Here is a 25431-nt window from a genome sequence, read left to right on the forward strand (position 1 = left end):
AAAGAGAAAGGAAAAGAGATCACTAACTAAAAAAATCAATAATCTCACCTCAAGAATCCTGGGAGGAACACTACCAAGCTTGAGGTGAGTAACTGTTGGGTGTGACCACAACCTTAAGCCATCAAGAAAACCTGTATTTTCCTAAATTCCATTTTAAAAGACAGGGAAGCATGTAATATACTTTAGAAAGATTTTCATCAAACTCTGGTGGCATTAAGAAAAATTCAGAAATAAATGAAGCACAAAAATATTCACTTCTCCAGAACCTTCACCTCCAAATGATGCCAAGTAATGAGGCTCTGCAGTGCCTATGTTTGCTATATATGTAAATAAATACATGAACTGAGCACACACAACTTAAAACAAATGAGACTTAGCCTACAGCACCGTTATAGTTTGGACATCTGTGTCCCCCACAAGATTCACATGTTGAAAACCAAATCCTCAAGGCAATGGTGATAGGAGGTGGAACCTTTGGGAGGTAACTAGGTCATGAGGCCGATCCCTCATGAATGGGATTAGTGCCCTTATGAGAAGAACCCCAGGCCAAGGGTGGTGTGTCACGCCTGCAATCCCAGCACTTTGGGAGGTCAAGGTGTGAGGATTGCTTGAGGCCAAGATTTTGAGACCAGCCTGGCCAGCATGGCAAAACTCTGTCTCTACTAAAAATAGAAAAACTAAACAGGCATGGTGGTGCATGCCTACATGTAATCCCAGCTACTCAGGAGGTTGAGGCATGAGAATCACTTGAACCCAGGAGGCAGAGGTTGCAATGAGCCCAGATCATGCCACTGCACTCCAGCCTGGGTAACAGAGCAAGACTCTGTCTCAAAAAAAAAAAGAGAGAGACCCCAGAGGGCTGTCTTGCTCCTTTTACTATATGAGGTCACCGCAAAAAGACAGCCATTGGTGAACCAGGAAGAGGACCCTCAGCAGACATCGAATCTGTTGACATCATGATGATGAATTTCCCAGCTTCTGGAAATGTGAGAAATAAATGCTTATTGCTTACAAGCTAACCAGTTTACGGTATTTTTGTTATAGCAGCAGCCATTCTCAACATGGGTGCTATCACCCTGAATAGGGTGAAAATTAGTTATTGGGAAACAAAATCTAATTATTTTTATACATAAAGCACAGATGCACATATGGTACATAAACAGCTACTAAAATTTTATGGGAGAGAACAATTAGATTTTAAAAGGTCTAAACAGACTCCTAGGGGGTGGGAGGAGGGGAGGCAATAATAAATTTTCAATAATGAGAAACAACAGCCTAAAAAAATTAAGCAGCAGACCAAAAAGAGCTATGTACTTCATCTTTTCCATTCCTTTTATTTGACTATCCAAAATTACATTTACTAAATAATATGAAAAGACTGAGCACTGATTTCAAATAAATATTCAACATTTTCTTAACATGGAAGCATTACAAAATAAAAGGAGAACAAGAGTGGATATAAGCAAGGCTTGTGCAAATTTTAGGGCATAAAAGTTTAGGAGACTGGGCAAGTTTATTAACTTGACAACAGTTGATATAAAAACAATACTCACTTGGTGGTGGTGAAAATTCAGGATGACAGTCACAATCATCTACCTTCATTGCCTCATCCACCACCTGCCCATGAAAACAAAAACAGTGAGACTCAAAAAAAAACCACAAAAACACAGCCATGAAGAATTCAAGAGCTATATAAAAGAATTCAGAACATAATAGGATAGAATTCACCCAAACACCTAAAATATGCAACTGGTTATTAAGCCTAAATGTATGAACAGGCAAACAAAATGATAACTAATGATGAGCATCATGATATGCAATGACAAATTATTGAATGACAATTCTATTTCTGATGCCCAGCATGATGTCTGATGTGACAATTGTTCAGTAATGTCTGAATTAACACCATCACATCTCTCCTTATACTCCTCTCCCTAACTGAACAAAGTCTCTTGGAAATTTTCAGTATTATCAACAAGGGGACTTTTCCAACAAGCGAAGAGAGAACATACGAAGACGTGGCAAAACGGTTATTTTTTTAAATATTTTGAAAAGACACAAATGTGATCTCAAAAGAAATTCTGTGACTTTTAAATATTATCTTTACATAGTTGTATGAGATATTCAGATTATTTATTAAAAAGAGATCATTCTTTTGGTAGCAATAGGCAAAAAGTGTTCAAATCGCCAAAAATTTGGTTTCCATTATAACCAAAATATTACTGTAAAAATATGAGACAATCTATACTTGAAAAAAACTGTAGTTTTCAATGGAGCTTACCTTTGGATTCTGATTACCACCATTCGCCATTTTGTGATTAATTTTTCTGAAATCTCTTTCCTTCTCCACAAAGTTAAGTGAAGTACTAAATATAGGTCCTGATAAACTCCTAGGTATATAGGCCCTAAGTGGGGGAAAAAGAAATGAATTATTATACATTTTTAAAAACTTATCCTTCGAATGAACAGGTTGCAGCAATCACAGCCTTTTTCCTTGAAAAGATTTTCTACCTCTGAGATGGAGCTTTATACATAAACATTATTATAAATTTGGTATTAAACTCAAAAAAATAAAGAATAGCTCAAGGGCTGGGCATGGTGGCTCACACCTATAATTCCAGCACTTTGGGAGTCCAGGGCAGGTGGATCACCTGAGGTCAGGAGTTCAAGACCAGCCTGGCCAATGTGGTGAAACCCTGTCTCTACTAAAAATACAAAAATTAGCCAGGTGTGGTGGCATACACCTGTAATCCCAGCCACTGGGGAGGCTGAGGCAGGAGAACTGCTTGAACCCAGTAGGCGGAGGTTGCAGTGAGCCAAGATTGTGCCACTGCACTCCAGCCTGGGTGACAGAAGGAAACTGTCTCAAAAAAAAAAAAAAAAAAGAACAGTTCAAAAGAAAGCATTCTGGGTTCTAACATTTAAATACCAGCCAGGCCCAGTGGCTCAAGCTGGGTACAGTGGCTCACTCCTGTAATCTCAGCACTTTTGGAGGCTGAGGTGGGCAGATCACTTGACGTCAGGGGTTCAGGACCAGCCTACCAGCCTGACTAACATGGTGAAACACCATCTCTACTAAAAATACAAAAATTAGCTGGGTATGGCGGCGGGTGCCTATATTCCCAGCTACTCAAGAGGCTGAGGCAGGAGAACTGCTTGAGCCCTGGCGGTGGAGGTTGCAGTGAGCCAAGATCACACCACTGCACTCCAGCCTGGTTGACAGGGCGAGACTCCATCTCAAAAAAATAATAAATAAATACCTATGTTCTTGTGTTAAATTTAAATATCCTAATTTAAGTTAAATTAGGATAAATTAAATTCAAAGCCTCCATAGCCAATTTCTTTATGTCTACATGTTCAGCATGCTACAGAATTAGCAGCTTCAATATCCCAGACATCTGAACAAGCATGCAGAAAAACATTTAACCTGTTTTAATTGCCAAATGAGCAAAGGTAGAACCCTGGCTGCTGTTTTCTTGTGAGCATACTCAAGTCTATCTGTTGCCTATTTCTAATAGGAAGTATCTTAGCCTTTGAACGACACCAGGAAGCTGGAAGTATTAGGTTGGTACAAAAGTAATTGTGATTTTTGCCATAGATGTTTCTAAGACAGAGGTGAAGGACACAGGGCATAGGCTGTGTCCCAGCTCTCTGCTGCCAGAACCTTCATGGCCAAACTGGGATTATTCAAACATAGTACCGTTCAGTTAACATTTCACTTCTCGTTTCCCACAGGATTAGGCTACTGAGCTTGTATCTACACGATTCAGTAAAACAGTAAAATAACAACTTACAGGTCACCTGATAACACAGACACTTAAAATACCACCTCTCTCCTTTCCACCTCCAACTTTAGTGTGGTTGCTATTAGCTCCTAAAGCGTCAAACATAAATGATTCTTAAATTCATGGGGCAAAGCCATTCCTAGTAGCAGTTACTGACCTGCTATTTATTAGCTTACCTGTTTTCGTAAAAGGCTTTAATTGGATTCTTATTTGCTGTTCGACCTATAAAAGTCAATCACACACACACACACACATAGTAATCAGTGGATTGGCAACACAGACTTTAAAAGATTTTCAAATTTCCTTTAAGCTGATTGATAGTAAGGAACATCAAATTTAGAAAACTGAAAAGTAAACCTAAGCAATTTTACATTTCTAGATGTCTTTAGTTTTAGGATGGTGTCAACAAAATGTTACACAAACCCGGTATGACATTCCATCACATGTGATCACTGACAAGATGACAGCAATATGTAAATCTGAATCAGAGGTGGTGCCTGTCTTCAAGGAGCTCACAATCTTATTATATAATCCTGTTACATATAAATATACATGCTGGTCAAACAGAGCTGTTCAGCTCAGCTTCGTACGACCCAAAGAAGAAAAAGCAGGAAAGACTCGTACACTAAAAATGTAGACTAAGGGACTTTTAGCCATTGGAGAAAGCAAAAGACTTAGAAAACAAGGGCAGAATGAAAATCTACAATTCCTAGCCTGTACAGTCAATTTCTGCTATATATTAAAAAACACAAGTGTATATATATGTTCAGCACACTATAGAATTAGCACAAACAGTGCAGAAATATCAAGCAGCTCTACTGAAGGGTCTTTTCTTGAGCTAATTACTTTAGCCATGAAGGAAGTATTTTTAAATACTTTTGTTTCAAAAAGCATTTATTCAAAATTTCTGAAAGGGATTTTTTTTCTACAGAAGAATAAATAATAACAACTTGGTTGCTGTCTGTTTCAAATAAAAAGTACAAATCATTTATAATTATCTAATGGATAATATGTAACTCTACACAGATAGAAATGAAAAACCCAAGTGCCATGACCAAGAGAACATGATAAAATAAGGATAAATTATCTGAGGATTGATTTGTGGTCCTCCATTAATCCAAGAAACCCACGTTCCAAAGTTTGAAAGGGATTCGACTGTAACCAAAAGAATCTTAGGTGAAATACCTTGCAGGTCTTCTATTTGTTTTTGTAACTTTACATGCTGCTGAATTAGATCCTTGATTCCCTCAGGGTCATTTTTACAGAGTTTTTGAGCTTTAATGTTTGCTTGCAGGGCCCAGTCATATTCCCCCAGCATAGAAAGAGCATCACAATAACGATAATGACCCTGTTCCAAAAAGATAAATTTAATTTTTTCTCAAAAATATGCTTCAGTTAAAGAAAATAGATAAGGAAAAATATTGTGCTTGAAAACTGATTCATTACTTAAAATATTAGATTAGGCCCCTACCAATGAAAAATAAATTTAAAATATTAATACCTCAGGAAATAAAATTACCTAATGAGCTGAGTGAAAAGTTATAAATAGACAAATAATTACAATAACTAAGGATCAATTATTTTTGCTTAAGAAATTTCTGTACCCTCAGCAAAGAATTTGTTTTATTTTGCTAATAAAGAACACAATTTTGTGCCAAAGTAAAAAGTGTCATTCATTATAAATAACTTCATGTTTTTAAAATATTTGAAGGCAATAACAGTCTCTAAGTCATCGTCTTTCCTACACCTGGAAATGGAGAAGTTCAGAGCCGAATGGAACAATTAGCCTGTGTGGTGGTTTTCCGATACCTCCAAAGAGCGCAGGCAGGTGGGGGATGTGCTCAGGCTAGATCTTCCATCCAGCCCTCCCACCTTCAGTAAGCTTTTCATTGTTATCTCTCAGACCTTCGCTTTAAGACACCAAAAACCAGGGATTTACATTTAATTCCAACAATAAGGTTTTTTTGCTACAGAACTAAAATCCTTGCTGTACCATTTACATATTCTGGAAATCTATATCAAGCATAAACTTTTTAATCTACAAAGCTAATAGTACCAAAACCTGAGGCTAACTGAACCAACCCAGCTTCTAGCTCCTCACAAACCAAATTCCCATTTTAGGCACAGGACTACTGGAAAGGTGATTTGCTAAGAGGCTAGAGGTTAGAAACTGGCCTAATATCACACTTACTTAAGAGGCAAACCAAAGAGTTGATTTTATGACACCTGGTCCAAAGCTCTTTCCTCTTCACTATACATTTCACAAGAAACACTGAGAGTCAATGAAAATCTGGGAGGAATTATAAAATAAAAAATAAGCAACTCTTTTAAGAAGGATCAGCTTTTCACTAGAAGAAGCCAGAAACAATTATGTAGGCATGTATTTATGCAGGTTTACCATAAGTAATCCTGCTCTGGTGTATCACGTGGATCTAAAGGTTCTGGAGTCTTTTTAGACAGACTATTGGGGCTTAGCTCAGACTCCAATTCGTATGGCATTTCATTGAACTCTGCTTTGCTGAAAGGGTATAGGCCATGCTTCCTGACACCTAGACAAAGGGATCTCTTAGGCTACAAGGTGAAATCCTATCCCCTAAGCATTTACTGATTTCAACATTTAAATAACTGCATCAAAAAAAAAAAACCACAGCTAGCCTAAGAAATAATGATAGATCATAAACCAAACCCAGTACATTTGTAGAGAATACTTTATTTCTTTCTCTTTTCTCCATACTTTTCTCACCTTTTATTGGATCCTTTTCCCTAAACCCTATAAACCTAGTGTAACTCCTGTTAGGAAAATAGTTAATTCAGACCTCCCTGCTGAAGTTGTTTCAATGAAGCTTAAATTAAAGGTATCTTAAGAGTTTCTGAAACTCAATTACAACAGAGAGGTTTGCTCTATTTTTCACTATCTCATTCTCTATCACATGTGTGAAAAATCCCTATTGCTCATCTCCCTGGTCTCCCCTCACTTGGGGCGGCGACCATGTTCCCACTTCTCATAGTAACAGCAGGACTGTCAGCTCCAGTACTCCACCCTAACAGTGGACAGCAGGGTGGAAGTGTGGCTGTGACCCAGGAGACCGCCCAATTGAAATGCACTACTTTCCAGGTCAAGGCAATAAATCTTGCCTTGGTTGCCACAGACGTGCACATGACTCAATCAGAATCAATCTGGCATCCCTCAGGTCTAAGATACAGACACTGAGAAAGGTTCACCTTTCCCTGGAATTAATAGCTACTCATGACATCAGTTTGGGGACCCCACTATGTGGCAAAAGTCTTTTTATAAGCTACACTTCTAACCAAAATGGAGTAACAAGGATTTGATTTTTCCCTCCTACCTAAAACAAACAAAGACAAAAGATATGAGCTTGCAAGACATTGAATACAAGGCAACAAAAGAGACTATTCCCTGAGAGATGAAAAACATACAAAGTAAGCCTTGTGATTGCTCCAGCTTACTGATGAGAAAGTCTCTAAGCCAGAGGATGGGAAGAGAAAACCTAGGCAGACTGGCAGTGTCTCTCAGTTAAGGAGACGGAGGTGAGAGTCTAGGGGACCAAGGCAGCTGAATTCACAAAGCAGAGGACCAGAGAAGGGAAAGCTGCACACAAGGAGAACTCCAGAGGGACCCCTTGAGTCTTCAGCTAAGTGCCCATCAGCACATGCCTGGGGAAACAGTCCACGGCCAGAGAAAGAACAACCTGAAAGGCTCACAGGGAACAAAAGCCAGAACTGAAACAAATCGGGAATAATTCCTGTTCCCACCACCAAGAGTGAAAAATACCATAATTCATGGGGTGAATTCTCTACTTCAAGTAGAGTACTCAGAAAAAAATTTACTTCAGTAGTGGGGAAAAAATTAGCCCTGGATTAAATGCTGCTATAGTCTCACCTAAAAAACTCTTAAAACAAGACCTTGAAGTAAACTGTTTCCAAGTAACTTTACTGGATCTCCAAACAAAGATCAAGAATATTTAAGAAAAACAAGAATATATAGCACCAAACAGGTGAAATTTACATCTGGCATCCAGTTACCAGCTATGCAAAGAAGGAAAATATGACCTATATTGAAGAGCAAAACAAACCAATTGAAAACAACCCACAAATGACACAGATGACAGACTTAGTAGACAAGGACATTGACACATTTATTATAACTATCCCCATGTGTTCAAGAGGTTAAAGGAAAGATGGAATATGTTAAAGGCATGAAATATGTAAGAAAGACCCAAATTTAACTTGTAGAGATGACAACTACAGCATTTAAGATGAAAAAGACACTGAATGGACATACAGGCAGATAAAACACAGCAAAAGAAAAAGATGAGTGAGCTTGGAGAGTTAAGAAGAGAATCCACATAAAATCAGAGAGGGTAGCTAGAAAAAGACTAAACACGAAGCTGACAAACAGGGAAGCAAAGTTGAGAAAATGAAAGAAAAATATGTACAAATCTGGATCCAACCATTCCTGAATCTAAACCCTAGACTTTTCAGTTACATGAGCCAATTAATTCCCTTTTCTACTTAAGTCAAATCTGAATTTGGTTTCTGTCATGCACAAACAAAAGTCTTAAAGTACTCCTCAAAATTTAAATGTTCTTGAGGACATTTCTGAGGAGGACATTTCTGAGGTTAATACTTTGTATCCTATCATAGACCAAAACACAATGCACACAGACATGTATAAACATATCTTTTGATGCTAATAAAAATTCTCACTCTTCAGGACATATGACTCACCCTTTCTAAATCCTGAAAGTAAGTCTAGAGACAGGTGACATTGTATCAATCTTCCCCATTAAGAAGAAGAAAAAAATATGACCCACCCTCACTTAGAAATCTACAGAGTACATTCTCTAACACGCTTATATCTGAGAGGTAAGACTCCATAGACTTAGGCTCATAACTAATTCTAAAGTAAGGCAATCTTATGCACCCTGTATGATCTACTTTTGCTTCTGAAGTTTAACCTTCAATGAGCATTCTTTTCTGGGATAAAAAGAAAAAAAGAAAAGAAAAATAACCTAGTTATGCAGTTACCAAATTTGTTAAATACCTACTAGTGGTTATATGTTTTTATCTATACAAATATTTCTGCAATCATATGACACATCACCAAACATTCCAATTTTTAAAAAGAGTGGGTAGCAGGGGGTGGGGGGATTGGAGAAGGATAACATTAGGAGAAATACCTAATGTAAATGATGGGGGGATGGACGCAGCAAACCACCATGGCATGTGTATACCTATGTAAAAATCCTGCCTGAGCTGTACATGTACCCCAGAACCGAAAGTATAATAAAAACAAAAAAGAAAAAAAAAGAATGACTATTTTGCTTAACAAACTAAGTGAGGAACAAGTATTCTCCACAAAGTTCTCAAAATAATTGTTAAAGTTTTTTTCTTTTCCTTTTTCTTTTTTTGAAGTGGTGCAATCATAGCTTGCTATAGCCTCAACTTCCTGGACTCAGGTGATTATCCCACCTTAGCCTCCCAAGTAGCTGGGACTACTGGCACATGCCACTACGCCCAGCTAGTTTTTTGTATTTTTTGTAAAGATGTGGTTTTGCCATGTTGCCCAGTCTGGTCTTGAACTCAAGGGATATGCCCATCCTGGCCTCCCGAAGTGCTGGGATTACAGGAGTGAGCCACTGTGCCAGGCCTTCAAAAAGTTTTAATACTGTTTTTCTTAATTGATAATAGATTAAAATACCACAAGGTATTTCTGGAAAACAAGTATCATGGTTTGGGTTTCAGTATTTGGAATTCTATCATTCATTCACTCTACAAATATTGATATAGTACCTGTCAAATGCCAGATTCAATGATCAGCAAAGATTTTGTTTCAAGCAAAAGAATGAGTCATAATGAAAATACCAACAAACTGATCACCCTCAAACAGAACCACTATCCAGTGCTGAATTCTAAATCCAGTTTTGTCTTTTATTTGCAATGACACCTGGCAAAAATCACTCTACCTCTCTGGGACTCAATTTCTTCATGTGTAAAATAGAGCATTTAAAAAACGATTCCAAAATCTGGATGCAGGAATCCACCTGCGGAATTATTCAATCTCCATACTCCTAGATACATTCCTAAACCTGAATCACAATTTTGGAGAAAAGTGAAGAAATCTGTCTTTTAAAAAAGGTCTCCAGGCTGACTTTTCCCTTTTACTTTACACTCTGCTATATTCTATTTTTCTTTGTAATCATGTGATATTTATAATATAAACAAAAGTTCATTTCAAAAAAATTAAATAAACTCCTACAATTAATCTAATGAAGGCTATTTGCAGAGCAGTAATGGAAATATCAAATGAGATTAAATTCTCTAAGGCCTTAAAATTCTGATTCTACTTGCATTAGTTTTTAATTATGTAAAACCAGGAATGAAGTATGAAATAACATGTGCCTTTCTATATCTTATTTAAAGCTCCACTTAAAAAAAAATTTGTTGTTTTTTTTTTGAGATGGGGGAGTTTTGCTCTGTCACCCAGGCTAGAATGCAGTGGTATGATCTCGGCTCACTGCAACCTCCACCTTCTGGGTTCAAGTGATTCTCCCGCCTCCACCTCCTGAATAGCTGGAACTACAGGCATGCAGCACCACACCCAGCTCATCTTTTTGTATTTTTTTTAGAGACAGGGTTTCACATGTTGGCCAGGCTGGTCTCAAACTCCTGACCTCAAGTGATTTGCCCGCCTCGGCCTCCCAAAGTCCTAGGATTACAGGCATGAACCATCATGCCTGGCATCTAAAGCTTCGCTAAAAAAAGAAAAATGAGATTTTTATAATTTAGGAAAATACAGAGACTAATTCACAGATATCCAGCACTAACTGTCAACACTTTGTTATATTTGCATCTGATTTTTTAATGAAAGAAAACTATATAGATACGGCTGAAATCTCCTTTGTACCCTCTCCAATCTCCTTTCTCTCTCTTACTGCCCAGAAGCACACACTAATCATGAACTTGATGTTTTTCCAGCCTATGTCATACTTCTGACTTTTTCATTTAACACTTTTTAAAATCCATAAATGTTGATAAGCCAGTTAATTCAACTGCAATCCACTATTTGATTCATTCAATCACTAAGTCAACAATTACTTACTAATGAGTGCCTGCTAAATGTCAGGCAGCTTGTCAGACAGTCTGGATTCAAGAGTGAAGTGAACTAAACACCAAAAAAAAATTTTTCCTTGTGTAGCTCATGTTATACTGCAAGACACACAATAGCAAATATAGCTCAAATAGTAGATATAATATATTCAATAATGTAAGTCCTAGGAGGAAAAAAGTAAAGCAGGGAAAGAAGGTAAATGCGTAGGAAGTGAGGTGTTTGGCATTTTAGTAATGTGGCCAGGGAATGTTTCTCTGAGAAGAGTCCTTTTCAATACTGACTGAAAGGAAATAAGGGGGCTGGCTAATGCTCTGGGGACATGCATTCCAGGCAGAGGGAAGGGCAAGTACAAAGTAGAAGTAGGCCTGGCATGTCTGAAGAACAGTGAGGAGGCCAAGAGGCCAACATAAAGTGAACCAGGGACAGAACAGTAGGAGTGAGGTTGGGGAAATAACAGGTGTTCAAGATAGGGACAGAGCAGACAGGTCAGAGTAACAACTTTGATCAAGTGAAAATACCACATTTATCTGCTGTTTTATCAATAGACATGTATTTGCAGTTATATGCCATTAAAACAATGCTGCAATAACCAACCTTATATATCTCACCATGTGCACATTTGAAGAAACTGTCTAGGGTACACACACTCAGAATCAAGTAACTGTCGAGTCTGTCTTGTCAGAGTGCTCCCTGAATTGGATGTAAGCAATCACACTCCTACCAGTTTACTGGGGCTCCCTGTTACTACACGTACTCACCAACACTCAGGACTATCAGGCTTTTTTAATTTCTGACAATCTGAAGGACTCAAACAATATCACACCATGATATTTACTCACATAGTGGGTTCTGTGTAACCATTCTGCACTAGTGGTTACATTTTTCTATCTGTGTATTAAATCCCTACAATTTTAATTACTAGGAAGTAGAAATAGTTTCTTATTTCTATTGGCTCTTCAGGATTACTCTTCTGTGAAATGCTTACTTGTTTTACTGCCCCGTTTTCTACTGGGTTTCTTATTTATTTTGGGAATTATGTGCTGTCTATAAATCCTACCAGCTATATATGTGGCAAATTATCTCCTCTCAAACTACAATTTCATCCATGGTGTCTTTTGACATACACAAGTTTTTAAGTATGATACAGCCAAATATATCAAGGTGGCTATTTTCACTGCTGATTTGTGCACTGTGTTAAGAAATTGTTTCATGCCTCCTATAAAGACAGTGTCCTATACTTCCTTCCAGTTTTAAGCCATTTTTCACATTCAGGCACATCCACCCAGAATAAGCAGAGATGATCTCTCAATCACTAAGGCACCCTCAAGACTCAAGATGGCCCATGGGCTGCCTGTCCTCACACACAGCCTTTCACTGCTGTGGCTGGGTCCCCATGCTGATCATGGGTCTGATGACTCCCCTTTCACATTCTGGAGCTCTACATAATATCATATAGCATTTTTATGAGCAAACACATCCATGAACAGATTTTTCACAGTGTTGTATGGCATTATTTGCTCAATGTAAAATACAGAAGAAACCTACCTTTGGCCAAGTGCTCTTCAGAATAATGGCTCTCTTTCCATCACTGAGGGCATTTCTAAAAAGAAAAACAATTAAGTATTTTAAAATTTTCACTCTTTTATAGTAAAAGTATTATGTCTTGCATATGTGTACTCTGAATTTTCCATGTATGTTATCTAGTCAAAAGATAATCATAATTTTTAAAAATCCATATAATATACGTCCATTATAGGAAATTTGGAAAATACAGAAAAATAAGACAAAGGGAAAAAGTCACCCAGAGTCACAATCACAACTACCCAGGAATAACTACTTTTAATATTTCTGAAGTATTTCTTCCACATATAGACATTGTATCTATGCATAACATTTTTATCTGTATGTTTTGCTGTACTATTTCTGTAAGTCAGTAAGACTTCTGATTTCCAGATGTATCACTACCAGGTCTTTCACACAACACATCAGCTAAGCTACACTGAACAGAGCATGGGAGCTGGACCATAAGACCTGGGCTGGTCTAATTTAATCATTAATTTTCTTGGGGCTATTAGGAAGTTATTACATCTGTAAAATGTGGATGATAATTCTGTTCTACCTGTTCTGAGGTAGATATTAAATTAGAAACATTATTAAATGTACATTAATAACCTATCAAGTACTAACAGATCCATACCACAGTCTATCAGTTTCCTGCACCCTTATCTTCAATGACTTCTTCCTCTAGCCCAATTCAGCCACCCATCACTGCACCCCTGGAACTCAGCATCACTCAAAACAGTTTCGAACTTGAAACTGTTCAAACACTGATTCAGGTGTCCAAATCTCACTATAACCTTGCTTATCCCATCTCACTTGTTCAACTGTTCTTGTCTCCTCAAGGTACCCAACTCACTGACTTATTCACTTTGTTTTTTTAACCTAGATTAAGATTTGCTGGTTCATCATTTCACATTCATATTTATGCTAATTCACTCTTAAAAAGAGATTAAAAGGAAGAACAAAACTAGATAACTTATACTACCAGATATCAATACCTACTAGAAGGTTACATACAAAAAAACCCAACTAGATAAGGATAGACAACCTGAACAACAAAATAAAGAAACTAGCAATGGATCCTTATGCATAATCACCTGATTCATGACAAAGGTGATACTGTAGTACATAGAGAAAATGTACTCTTTTAATAAATGGTGCTGGGTAGATTGGACATCCATATGAATCTTTTTTTTGCTTTTCTTCTTTTTGAGAAAAGGTCTCACTCTGTCACCCAGGCTGGAGTGCAATGCCAGTCCCTCTCACTACAGCCTTGACCTCACAGGCTCAAGTGCTCCTCCCACCTCAGCCTCCTCAGTAGCTGGGACTATAGGCACATGCCATCATACCTAGCTAATTTCTGGGTAATTTTTAAATTTTTTGTAGAGACAGGGTCCCACTATGTTGCCCAGAATGGTCTCAAACTCCTGGGCTCAGGCAATCCTCCTGCCTTGTCCTCTCAATGTGCTGGGATTATAGGCATGAGCCCCCGCACCTGGCCCATATGGATCTTGAATACTACCTCACACTAAATACAAACACCAGGTCCAGATGGACAGCAGATCTGTGTATCAAAGTTAAACAATCAAACCTTTAGATGAAACACAGAAAATCTGGTGACATTTGAATAGGTAAAGACGGTAAACAGAACACAATAAGAACTTATCACAAAGGAAAAATTGATAAACTGTACTATATTAAAATTAGTAACTTGTTTGTGAAAAGAAAACACCAACAGTGAAAAGGCAAGCCACTGAGTGTGAGAAGATATTTGCAATACTTATATCTGGCCAATGACTCATATTCAGAATACAAAACAAAAGAAAAACTCCTAAAAATGAATAAGGCATTCAACTCGAAAAAAAATAGCAAAAGACCTTAACAGGCACTTCACAAAAGAGAATATCCAAATGGTCAATAACCTTATGAAATCTGAAACATCCTTATTCAATTTATAAAAATGCAAATTATAATGACAGTGGCATACCAATACATACCCACCAGAATGTCTAAAATAAAACATGAAAAATAATAAGTGTTGGTGAGGGCACAGAACTGAAACTCTCATATGCTGCTGTAAGGGTACAAAATGATAACCACACAGGAAAGCTAAATGCATATAAGCATAACCTCTGTCCCAACAATTCCATTCCTTGATTATACACTCAAAAGAAATGAATACATATGTTCACAACAATACTATCTGTCAAAACCAAATACGAGAAGCTACTCAAATGACCATCAACAATGGAATGGATAAAATGTGGTATATTCATGCAATAGATAAATGCTTTACACCTACATGCAACACAATATGGATCTCAATAATGATGCTGAAAACCAAACATAAAAGAACACATAGTATAGTATTTCATTTACATTGCACTAAAACAGGCAAAATGAACCACTGGAAGCCTGGATGGTAGTTATCCTGGGGGAGGAGTTAAGTCATGACTAGGAGGAGGAACAAGGGGATCTGCGTGCTGGTTACAGTTGTTTGACTTCTGAAAATACCATCTATACACTTAACACTTGTATACTTTTCAGCATGTGTATTAAGACTTTTTTTTAAAGGATATAAGACAAAGTTGTCCTTCTGCTGATGTCTGAATTACAGCAGCCATCCTACATTCTGAGAGGACAGCCTGAGGACCAAGTCACACACTGAGGGTGGAAAAATCTAAGCCTCTGATGACACTGTTGAGCCACTGAATACACAATCCTAGTGCCACCGTCTTCTGGAACTCTTGAATAAAGTAAGTTTTCTTTACCTTCTAAACCAGTTGCATCAAGTTTCTGTTACCTACAGCCAAAAACATACTAATCCAATGGCACACCTCTTAGGCTCCACACGTGGGTCTCTCTTCCCAAATACCTTTAAAAACCGCCTATGCCTTGGGAGGCCGAGGCGGGTAGATCACGAGGTCATGAGTTCAAGACCAGCCTGGCCAAGATGGTGAAACCCGTCTCTATTAAAAAACTAAAAAAAATTAGCTGGATACAGTAACAGGTGCCTGCAATCCCAGCTACTCAGGAGGCTGAGGCAGGAGAATTACTTGAACCTGGGCAGCAGAGTTTGCAATGAACCAAGATCGCACAATTGTACTCCAGCCTGGGTGACAGAGTGACAGAGTGAGACTCCATCTCACACTCACACACACACACACACACACACACACACACACACCCCAAAAACAAAAAACTGCCTATGCTAGCTGTCTCCATTTCCTCTCATTTCTCAACTCCATCTAACTGGCACCTGTTCCAAGCTTCCCACTGACAGCTTTCCCTATGGTTTATGAATGATGTCCATGTTGCCAAATCCAAGTTCCATTGTAAGTGGCTTGTCAGTAGCCAACAGACACTGCTCACCACCCTTTCACTTACTTCTATGACACCATACAATACTACACTTAGTCTTTGTTCCACCTTTCTGGCCACCTTTTAACACTCTCCTGGGCAGGCTCATCCTTCTCTAATCGGCCATATGTGTTCAAGGCTCAAATCTGATTTCTCTCCTAGTCTCAGCGTAGGTTCTCTGTAGACCAGTGAGTCTCAACCTTAACTGCACATTAGTACCATCTGGGAAGCTCGTAGAAACCCAATGCCCCAGCTTTACTCTAGATTAATTAAATCAGAATCTGTGGGGTGGGTAGTATTTTTCAAAGTTCGAGTGATTCCAATGTATAGTCCAGGCTAAGACACACTTCTCTAAGGAATCTTACCCACATCTACAACCTCAAATCATGGAGGTTAACTATCCCAAACACATCTCCCGTCCAAACTCTCCCTTGAGTTCCAGACCCATATTAACTCACTACCTATACAACACTGCAATGTGGATGCTTCAAAGGCACTTTTTTTTTTTTTTTTTTTTTTTTGGATACAGAGTTTTGCTCTTGTCGCCCAGGCTGGAGTGCAATGGCACGATTTTGGCTCACTGCAATTTCTGCCACCCGGGTTCAAATAATTCTCCTGGCTCAGCCTCCTGAGTAGCTGAGATTACAGGCACCCGCCTCCATGCCCAGCTAATTTTTGTATTTCTAGTAGAGATGGGGCTTCACCACGTTGGCCAGGCTGGTTTCAAACTCCTGACCTCAGGTGATCCACCCGCCTCAGCCTCCCAAAGTGCTGGGATTACAGGTGTGAGTCACCGTGCCCGGCCTTCAAAGGCGCTTCAATTCGGTATGTCCAAGAGTGAAGTCCAGTTCCACCTCCTACAAATTTATTCCTCTTCCAGCAATCCCGTCGCGAGTAGGCCCATAATCCATGACGTTGCTTAAGGGAGAAACGTCACAACAGTTCCAACCAACTTCACTCTCACATTCCAACACCAACCATCAGCAATTTCTGTCAACTTCACCTCTAAACTCTTGAATCCTTCCACTTTTCCATTTCCACTGCCAATATTCTGCTTGAAGCCACCATAATCTCTGGCCTAGACTACTCCAGCAGCCTCCTAACCTACGTCCACACTACATCCCATTCAGATCCATTCTCACCATGCTCAAATAATTTTTTTATTAAAGTATTAAAGTATTTCATTAAAGTATTAATCATGCTCTCTCTCCTAAGTTTAAAATCCTTTACTGTCTTTCTTATTGCTCTTAAGGGCCAAAGGCCTTAACACAGCCTACAAGAACTTCCTTGGCTTAGCCTCTGCCCATATTCCCCTCTCCTCTATATTTAAGCCATCTAGCAATTATCAGTTCCACAAATGCAACACACTCCTTCCCACTACCGGCCCTCACAATGCCAGCCCACTGTCTGAAACACAGAGGCTGTTTTTCCTAATTTCTGACATTATCCATCAACAGAACCCCAATATTTGTTGAACCAATGATGATTACTTATAATATACAGTACTACAAACAGTATTGTTATAATAGCACATATTAGAAATATCATAATATCTATAGGTACATGAATGCAATTAATATTAATACTAATAAAATTTCACATTTACTGGCATATGGCCACATCCTACAACGAAGGCAAAGTGGGCATAGTCAAGTTACATGATGCCATTGCTTATCCAGACCACTGCTGCTCATGGTCTAAATAAGCAGGTTTGACTTTTCATAGTAGTAATTCCCTGCACAAGAGATGTATGAAAATGGGAAAAGACTCGAGATGCAAATGGCTATTTACTCTTGAAGACTGTGTGACATGGTGAGAGTATTAAACAGAGTAAGAAACAGTTCTAGCCCAGCTGCTGAACTTATTATTCTTACATGGGAAGTGTTTTTATTTCTCCAGACCTTCCCCATTACTTCATATAAAATATGATACATTTTGTCCTGGAAGATGATGTTTATAAAGAACACTTATTCTAGGGTGGAGGCGGTGGCTCAGGCCTGTAATCCCAGCACTTTGAGAGGCCAAGGTGGGCGAATAAGGTCAGGAGATCAAGCCCATCCTGGTCATGGTGAAACCCCGTCTCTACTAAAATACAAAAAATAAGCCGGGCGTGGTGGCGCGTGCCTGTAGTCTCAGCTACTCAGGAAGCTGAGGCAGGGGAATCGCTTGAACTCAGGAGACAGAGGTTGCAGTGAGCTGAGATCGTGCCACTGCACTCCAGCCTGGCAACACGGCAGGACCCCATCTCAAATAAAAATAAAAATAAAAAAAGAACACGTATTCCCTCTCCCCTAGTTTCCATGTGGATTTGCTAATTATTCCTGAACTCTTTCCGCTCCCCACTCTTCACTAACATCCCCAGATGATGAATAATTTATCGAATGGTGACGGAGGGACACTAATCATACACGGCTTCACCTCTTCCTTTTCTCACTCTCTGGAATCTTTTCAGATGCAGTCTCACTCTACCACCCTGGCTGAGAGAGCAGTGGTGCAATCTCGGTGATTCTCCTGCGTCAGCCTCCCGAGTAGCTGGGACTGTAGGCGCCTGCCACCATGCCTGGCTAATTTTTGTATTTTTAGTAGAGACAGGGTTTCACCATGTTTGCCAGGTTGGTCTTGAACTCCTGACCTCAAGTGATCCATCTGCCTCGGCCTCCCAAAGTGCTGGGATTACAGGCATGAACCACTGTACCCGGTCTCACTCTTTGGAATCCAAAACACCAGATTCCCTTTTCTTCTAGGCTTAAAGTTCCCAAGGGCCCAGTTCTGTCTGACTGTGGGTGAATTACCAAAAGTAATTGTGGGTTTTGCCATTAGTTCTAAAAACTGCAATTACTTTTGCACCAACCAATCAGTAGCCAGCCCCCTGACTATCAGACTTAAGGCCTGTTCTCCAATTGCATCAGCAATAAAGGCAATATTTGATCATCATTTGCCTGTCTTTTGCATCCATATTTAAACAGATTCTGGATCTGGAAGGGAAAGGGGATGCTATTTATTGACTTTCTCAAACCATATCATAAAAAGTATGCAAGAATTTTGCAAGCCATATAAAGGATATTGCTTTTTTCCTCAATTATAATCACTTTCAGGACCTGACCAGATCAATAAAGAAATAACAACTGGCCAGGCACAGTGCTCATGCTTGTAATCCCAAGACTTTTGGAGGCCGAGGCAGGCGGATCATGAGGTCAAGAGATTGAGACCATCCTGGCCATCATGGTGAAACCCTATCTCTACTAAAAACACAAAACTTAGCTGGGCATGGTGGCACATGCCTGCAATCCCAGCTACTCAGGAGGCTGAGGCAGCAGAATCGCCTAAACCCAGGAGGCAGAGGTTGCAGTGAGCCAAGATCGCACCACTGCACTGCAGTCTGGGCGACAGAGAGACTCTGTAAAAAAAAAAAAGAAAGAAAAGAAATAACAACTACTCTCCAAGTTTCCAGATCTTCCAACTAAGGAACAAAAGCAAGATTCAGGTATGATGGTCACTGACAAATATGCGGTAAGTAATAAATATGGACTGAATAAATAAACATTTTAAATCAAAAGTTAGTATCTGAAATTAAAATGATATATGCTCTTTCATTCAACTGAGTAAATGAAATTTACCAGAAATGTATCCTACAGATATATTTGAACCTGAGTGTAAAACATAAAAAGGTAATCATTGCATAGGTGTATATAATTTTTAAAATGAAAATCTACACACTAATTCAATCTATAATTTAACATTGTAAATTGAATAATCTATATGCTAATATAAACTAAGTATATATATATATATATATATATATATATATATAAAAACTATATACTAATACGAACTAACAGATTATATGGGCAATCCATTCAGTAAAACACTGTGCAGCTATGAAGAACAAGGTAGGTCTCTGAATACAGATCCACAACAAGCTCCAAGATTTAAATATTAAAAAAAGCAAGATGTACAACAGTATACGCAGGGTTCCTACCCATTAAAAAAAAACATACATATGCATTACATTAAACCAAACAAAACTGCACCGCCTATATTCTGACTTACAAAAATGACAATTTCATTTGGTTCAACATAAGTGCTTGTGTAGGCATAAAATATTAGGGGAATACACAAGGATCTGAAGAGATGACTCAGAGGATGGGTCTGAGCTGGGTGAGTGTCCAGTGTACCCTTTAACACATGTGGCTTACCATGCGCATTTGTTACTGTTTTTTTTTAAAAGTGGGTACACCCAAAGAAGACTGAAAAAAGTAAATGTTTTCTTCAAAAGCAAATTCAGTTGCTTCTAAGTAAAAATAAAGAGACCACAACAGCAAGAGCGAGGAATAATTCACCAAACCAACACACACACACACAAAAGAATTTGTGAAATTTTCAAAGAAACATAAAGTGCTTGCTACCTCTGGTGTTGGAGAAATTTAGGGAAAAAAAAGCAAGAGAGGAGTCAGTTAAAGTCTGTCTGTCTGCTACCAATCACAGTTGGGATCTGATGAAAGGCAGTATCATATGATGGGTAAATATTTAAATGAATACCAAAAGTTCAAGTAAACACCAAGTTTAAATATACATGATTTTCCAAAGCAATTCAAAAACCATTCAAGCTAAATATTCCCTTTCTCCAATTAACATTTCCCTTTACATAGTTCATCATATCCCACCAAAGAATCTGAATTTTCCATAAGTCCCACAAGAATGAATCGGGCAAAGCCTAATCATGTACATTACATAAGCTGCTGGAAACGCAGCAGGTACAGAATATGCCTGATTCCTTTCTCTAGATTCTTGGACTGAGAAGTTCTGATTGCTTCAGTTACAACGATCATTCTCAAATGCCGTATAGTTACCAACTCGTATTTGAAAAGTATACTTTGAGAAGGACCAGAATAAAACAGACATCTCATCTTCTAAGCCAGGTTTCCTGGGATGAACACATTCCTCAACGTGAAGATCTGAAGGGGAGAGGTTGCGGCAGGTGTGGGGGCGCAGGAGGCAGCGCAGTCCCCCATCCCTGCCTCACTCCATCTCCTGCATTTTCCAAGTGCAACATTCGCAGGCCCGGAGGGGTTTTGAAAGGCTCTTGGCCTAACTTATTTATATTCACCCAAAGGTGGTTGGATTTAGAAATTGCACACTATTCTGGCATTACAATCATCACTGCCACTGCCACCTTGACCATGTTTGAATGAAGCATCTGTTTTCCCACATACATCTCACCTCAGGCTTCCCCACACACACTTCATCCTTCTGCATGCAACTGGTCTTAAAATACTTGTATTTCTCTTTTCAAGATCATTGTTCACTATTTTATACTTGATGTTTAGTGGTCACTGTTTTTGTTCTTCTTTTGTTCCTTTTATCATGTGCATTTTTAATTACATTTTGTTTACTTTTTATCAAATATTTCAAGTACACATAAAAGTACAGAGAATAACATTAACAAAATGAACAACTATGTGCCAATGGCATACCACCTTAGCAAGAAAGGAACATTTTGCCATATTTACTTCAGCTCTTTTGGTAGTATTTTGTTACAGTTGACATCACTGTGAACCATCCCTCCCAACTCCAGTCCCCCTTCCCTCCTTCTCTCCCCAGCCACTCTCTGGGTGTTTAACATGCCCATGCATTTTAAAACATTTTTAATACACAGTCTGTATATATGCATATTGTTTTGCATGTTTTTAAACATTAATAAATGGCATCACAGTGTACAAATCATTCTGCAACTTGCTTTTTCACCCAACATTGTGTTCATTTTAACTGCCATATAGAATTCCATTGTATGAATATACCATAGTTATCCATTCCCCTATCGATGGCCATTTAGGTCGTTTCCATTTCTTTACTCTTACAAACAGTGCTATCATGAAGGCTTGTACATATCTTCTTGGGTACACATTTGAGAGTTCAGAGGATATGAGCCCAGAAGTGGGCTGCAGAGTATGCACATCTTCACCTTGTCAAATTGCTCTCCAAAGTGATTGTACCAATTTACACTTTCTCCAGCTGAATATGAGAGTTTCTTTTGTTCCACATCCTCTCAAACACTTGGTATTATGAGATTTTTAAGCTTTTGTCCATCTGATGGGCATAAAAGAGAAACTCATAGTTTTTAATCTACATGTCCTGGAAGGATAATCATTTCCTCACAAACATTATTAACTATTTGGACCATTTATAATTTTTTTCGACTTTCACATTCCCTTTTATTCTACCATCACCTTCCCATAGTGATTAGTAGAGACTCTACAACCAGGCTGCCTGGGTTCAAATTCCGTCTCCATCAGATCCACCTAGTGTCCTCAGACACTTCGCTATGCCTCAGTTTCATCATCTATAAAGAGGCAGTAGCACCTACCTCACACAGTTGTGAGGATTTTACGAATACACATTAAGTGCTCAGAACAATGACAACCACGTTGTAAGATATAGTATTATTATTTTTACCCTTTAAGATATTAATCTTGCCAAAGTTCTCTTTTTTAAATTGAATCTCTTTTTCATTTAAAGTTTCAACTTATATTTTCTAAGCTTTTAGAATAAATTATTTTAGAAGTTTTAGCATTCAAGACTTTAATCCTTTTATTCCTTTCAAGTATTAAACTGTCCCATTTCTGTTGTCTTTGGACATCTCAATTCTTGCTTCAATGACAGCAGAGAAGGCTGAGCTTGCAGAACAGCTGAGGAGTGCATCCTCACCAAATGGGGAGGGTAGATGCTTTACCCTCAGCTGTCCCTGCAGCTGCTCAGCCAGATTTCCACAGCAGATCCAGCATCCCTCTGCTTGAGAGCTTCAAAACGTCTCAACCTTAGTAACTCAGATAAAAGTCTTTCTCAGGCATGAGTCCTCCTGTGTCAATGGCACATCTGAATTACTGGCAATGTGGTTCTTTCCTTAAGTCACACCATATAGTCACCTGAGTAGGAGTTATATATACTATGGACTCTGAAAACGTTATCCCTACATCATTGAGCAAATCATAAAGACAATGTGTGAGGAGGTAGGAAACACCAGCAAAACCAGTGTGGTAAAACACTGCATTAAATAGGCATCCAATATGGTGACTGCCTAGTAAGAAACAAAGGGCTGTCAATGCTGCTGACCTGGCACTAGTGAAATGTAGATGGTATTAAACCACAAGCTAGACCATCAGCAAGGAGGTACAAGGATAGATCCGCAAGCTGCTCTTGGCCTTTACCTCACCAAGCTACCTGGCTCCTGTACTTCTACTTTGATTCACCTCCTGTTGCAGCAGGGTATTAGAAGGATCTTCCTTGTATGTCTAGCATTCAACACTCACGAAAGAGAGCAGAAACACCCTGGTTTGCCTCTCAGCTCTCGGAGGTGGAAAAGCGGATAACCTTCTGCCAGGCAATTATTTCAGATAGGTGCCTCGATTTTCACTAGAGGCTAGCCAAGTTGCCAACCTATTCCTCTGATCTTGAAAGCATACAAATTCACCTTAAAACAGCACAAAATAAATGCAATTCTGGACCTAGCCAGAGGCAATAACCTAAACACATTTGCAGCTCATTTCTTGTCAGAACCCGTTGAGGACAGTGGTATTGATGGAAGACTGTGTCAAGCCCATCCATTCCTCTAGTCTAGATAGCCTCGGTTTATCCACGGCTTAAGCCATCTAAAAGCTGCATAACGTTAATACAGCGGTATTCTCCAAGGTGGTGATTTTTATTTTCTTCTTTTTAAACTCTTGTATTTTCCAAATTTTCTACCATGAGAATGTGTTCTGTTTACAATAAAAGAAAAACACAATAAATGTTATTTTTAAAGCTACATACTTAGCATATACTACCTTCCCCATTCCCACCCTCCCGAACAAGTGCTTTCACTGAAAAACAACTGACAGCAGACTCTCAGCTTTCACGAGAAAACTTTATAAAAAGAAGTATTTGTGAAACCCAAAACTGTGCTTTCAGGGAGTTTTTTTTTATGCATAAGAATACTGCTGAGATTATTCTCTACTCCATCACTCAATTAATATTACAGGCCAACTTCTTTCAAAACTAAACACTAGGAAAACTGTTTCACGTGAGCAATTGGTGTCCTGTTTCTTTATGGACAATAAGAATTAAGTAACTTGTCAAGCTTCCCCTTTTCATTTTGGCAGCTGAAGGTCAGAGGCAAATGTGAATTATAACTAATATCTATGCAGGACCTTATGCCTATGTAGCTTTGTTTTGAGGATCCCAGATTCCAACTTCATTTTCTGGTGTGTTCTCTTTTGAATATTCTTCTACTGTGTGGATGTATTCTTGAATCCAACCTACACCCTTCTTATGGTAAGGCAGGACGAAATTATAATAGCCTACCTGCTCAATATTAATGCTTATAATTTATGTCCTAAAAATTTTATACTGGGGAATAAAATCATAGTGCAGTATCGTTCTCAACCTTTCTTAGCTAATAAATACTCAGTTCAAATTCAATATAAGAAACTAGAAATTAATTATGATCCCACTCTCATACTACTAAATTTCTTTGCTTTTTTCCACTTATGAAGGACATTTACTTAATTTTTTATAGCAGGATAAACAGAAAAAATGAAAATGCTTCTTTTATACTATACAGATTAATTAGCAAAGGATAAAGAGGTAACATAGGTATCATAAACACAGACTTTGACATCATCAGATAAAATCTGCGTTCAAATCTTGGTATCACTATTTACTAGTGGTACAAGTTGGTCATGTAAAATGTGGAGTATAACATTACCTACCTATTATGGGTGCTGTGAGAACTAAATAACATATGCAAAGCACTTAAAATAACGTTTAACATATGTCTGCACTCAATCAGAATAGCTGTTGCTGTCACTGTTGTTATTATATATAAAGCCTAAATGTCCTCTTTTAAGTACTTAGGTATTTCTGCCAAAGAACTATTCAAGGATTTTCTTGTATACCTGCAAAACAAAAATGTTTCCCAAAAATGGGTATTTAGCAAAATAATTCAGTGACTGAGATACTTTAACCAACTTACCTATACTGTCCAGTACGAAGAAAACAAAGAGCTCGGTTACCATAAAGAAGGTGGTTGTCAGGTCTTAAAGAGACACAATGTTTAGTCAGTAAAGCACATTACACATGAAACAAATAAAAATCACAAAGAAATCATAAGGCATGAGAAAACTTTTTTAAACTTTTACATCTGTGTGGCAAAGCAAAAAGAATAGAGGACCTAGAGGCTTAACTGGCTAAGTCCCAGTTCCTTCACTTCCTACCTAAGTAACTTTGTTTGAACCAACCTAAACTTCCCTATATTCAAAATGAAGATAACTCTAGTTGCTCTAACTCACAGGGCTGTTGTGAGGATCAAACGAGACATATTAAAGAGCCAGTAAACGGCAGAGTAACTCTAGAGGATGGCATTACTTATGTAAGAAGTCAGGACTATGTTGTTTTGACAAAGAACTGAGAAAGGAAGTCTACCTGCAAATTAAAATAGCTTCATTTGAACTTTTGTTTTTTAGTTTTATCTAACTATGTGTGGTGAAATGTATCTCCCTTTCCTCCACTTCTTCCTCAAAAGAATAGGGCAGCAGCCTTTCAAGGTGGCACACTAACTGG

General features: G+C 38.4%; 1 protein-coding gene across 15 annotated transcripts in view; it reads right to left on the reverse strand.

Annotated features, from left to right (window-relative positions):
* TTC3 (tetratricopeptide repeat domain 3) overlaps positions 1-25431 on the reverse strand; it is a 127047-nt gene that overhangs the window by 79485 nt on the left and 22131 nt on the right. For 7 of the 15 annotated variants that reach the window (XM_032276893.1, XM_032276894.1, XM_032276895.1 and 4 more), the window contains 6 exons: positions 24845-24907; positions 12463-12517; positions 4971-5133; positions 3962-4007; positions 2282-2405; positions 1554-1617 (listed from right to left, as the gene is read on the reverse strand). In XM_032276893.1, coding sequence (XP_032132784.1) covers positions 1554-1617; positions 2282-2405; positions 3962-4007; positions 4971-5133; positions 12463-12517; positions 24845-24907 — 515 coding nt within the window. Of the gene's footprint in view, positions 1-1553; positions 1618-2281; positions 2406-3961; positions 4008-4970; positions 5134-12462; positions 12518-21799; positions 23538-24844; positions 24908-25431 lie in introns of those variants that run through there. The other 8 variants (XM_032276900.1, XM_032276901.1, XM_032276902.1 and 5 more) reach the window with 5 other exon arrangements.

This window comes from Sapajus apella, unplaced genomic scaffold (genome assembly GCF_009761245.1).
Source record: "Sapajus apella isolate SASKATOON/1434 unplaced genomic scaffold, GSC_monkey_1.0 scaffold8, whole genome shotgun sequence".
Taxonomy (NCBI): Eukaryota; Metazoa; Chordata; class Mammalia; order Primates; family Cebidae; genus Sapajus; species Sapajus apella.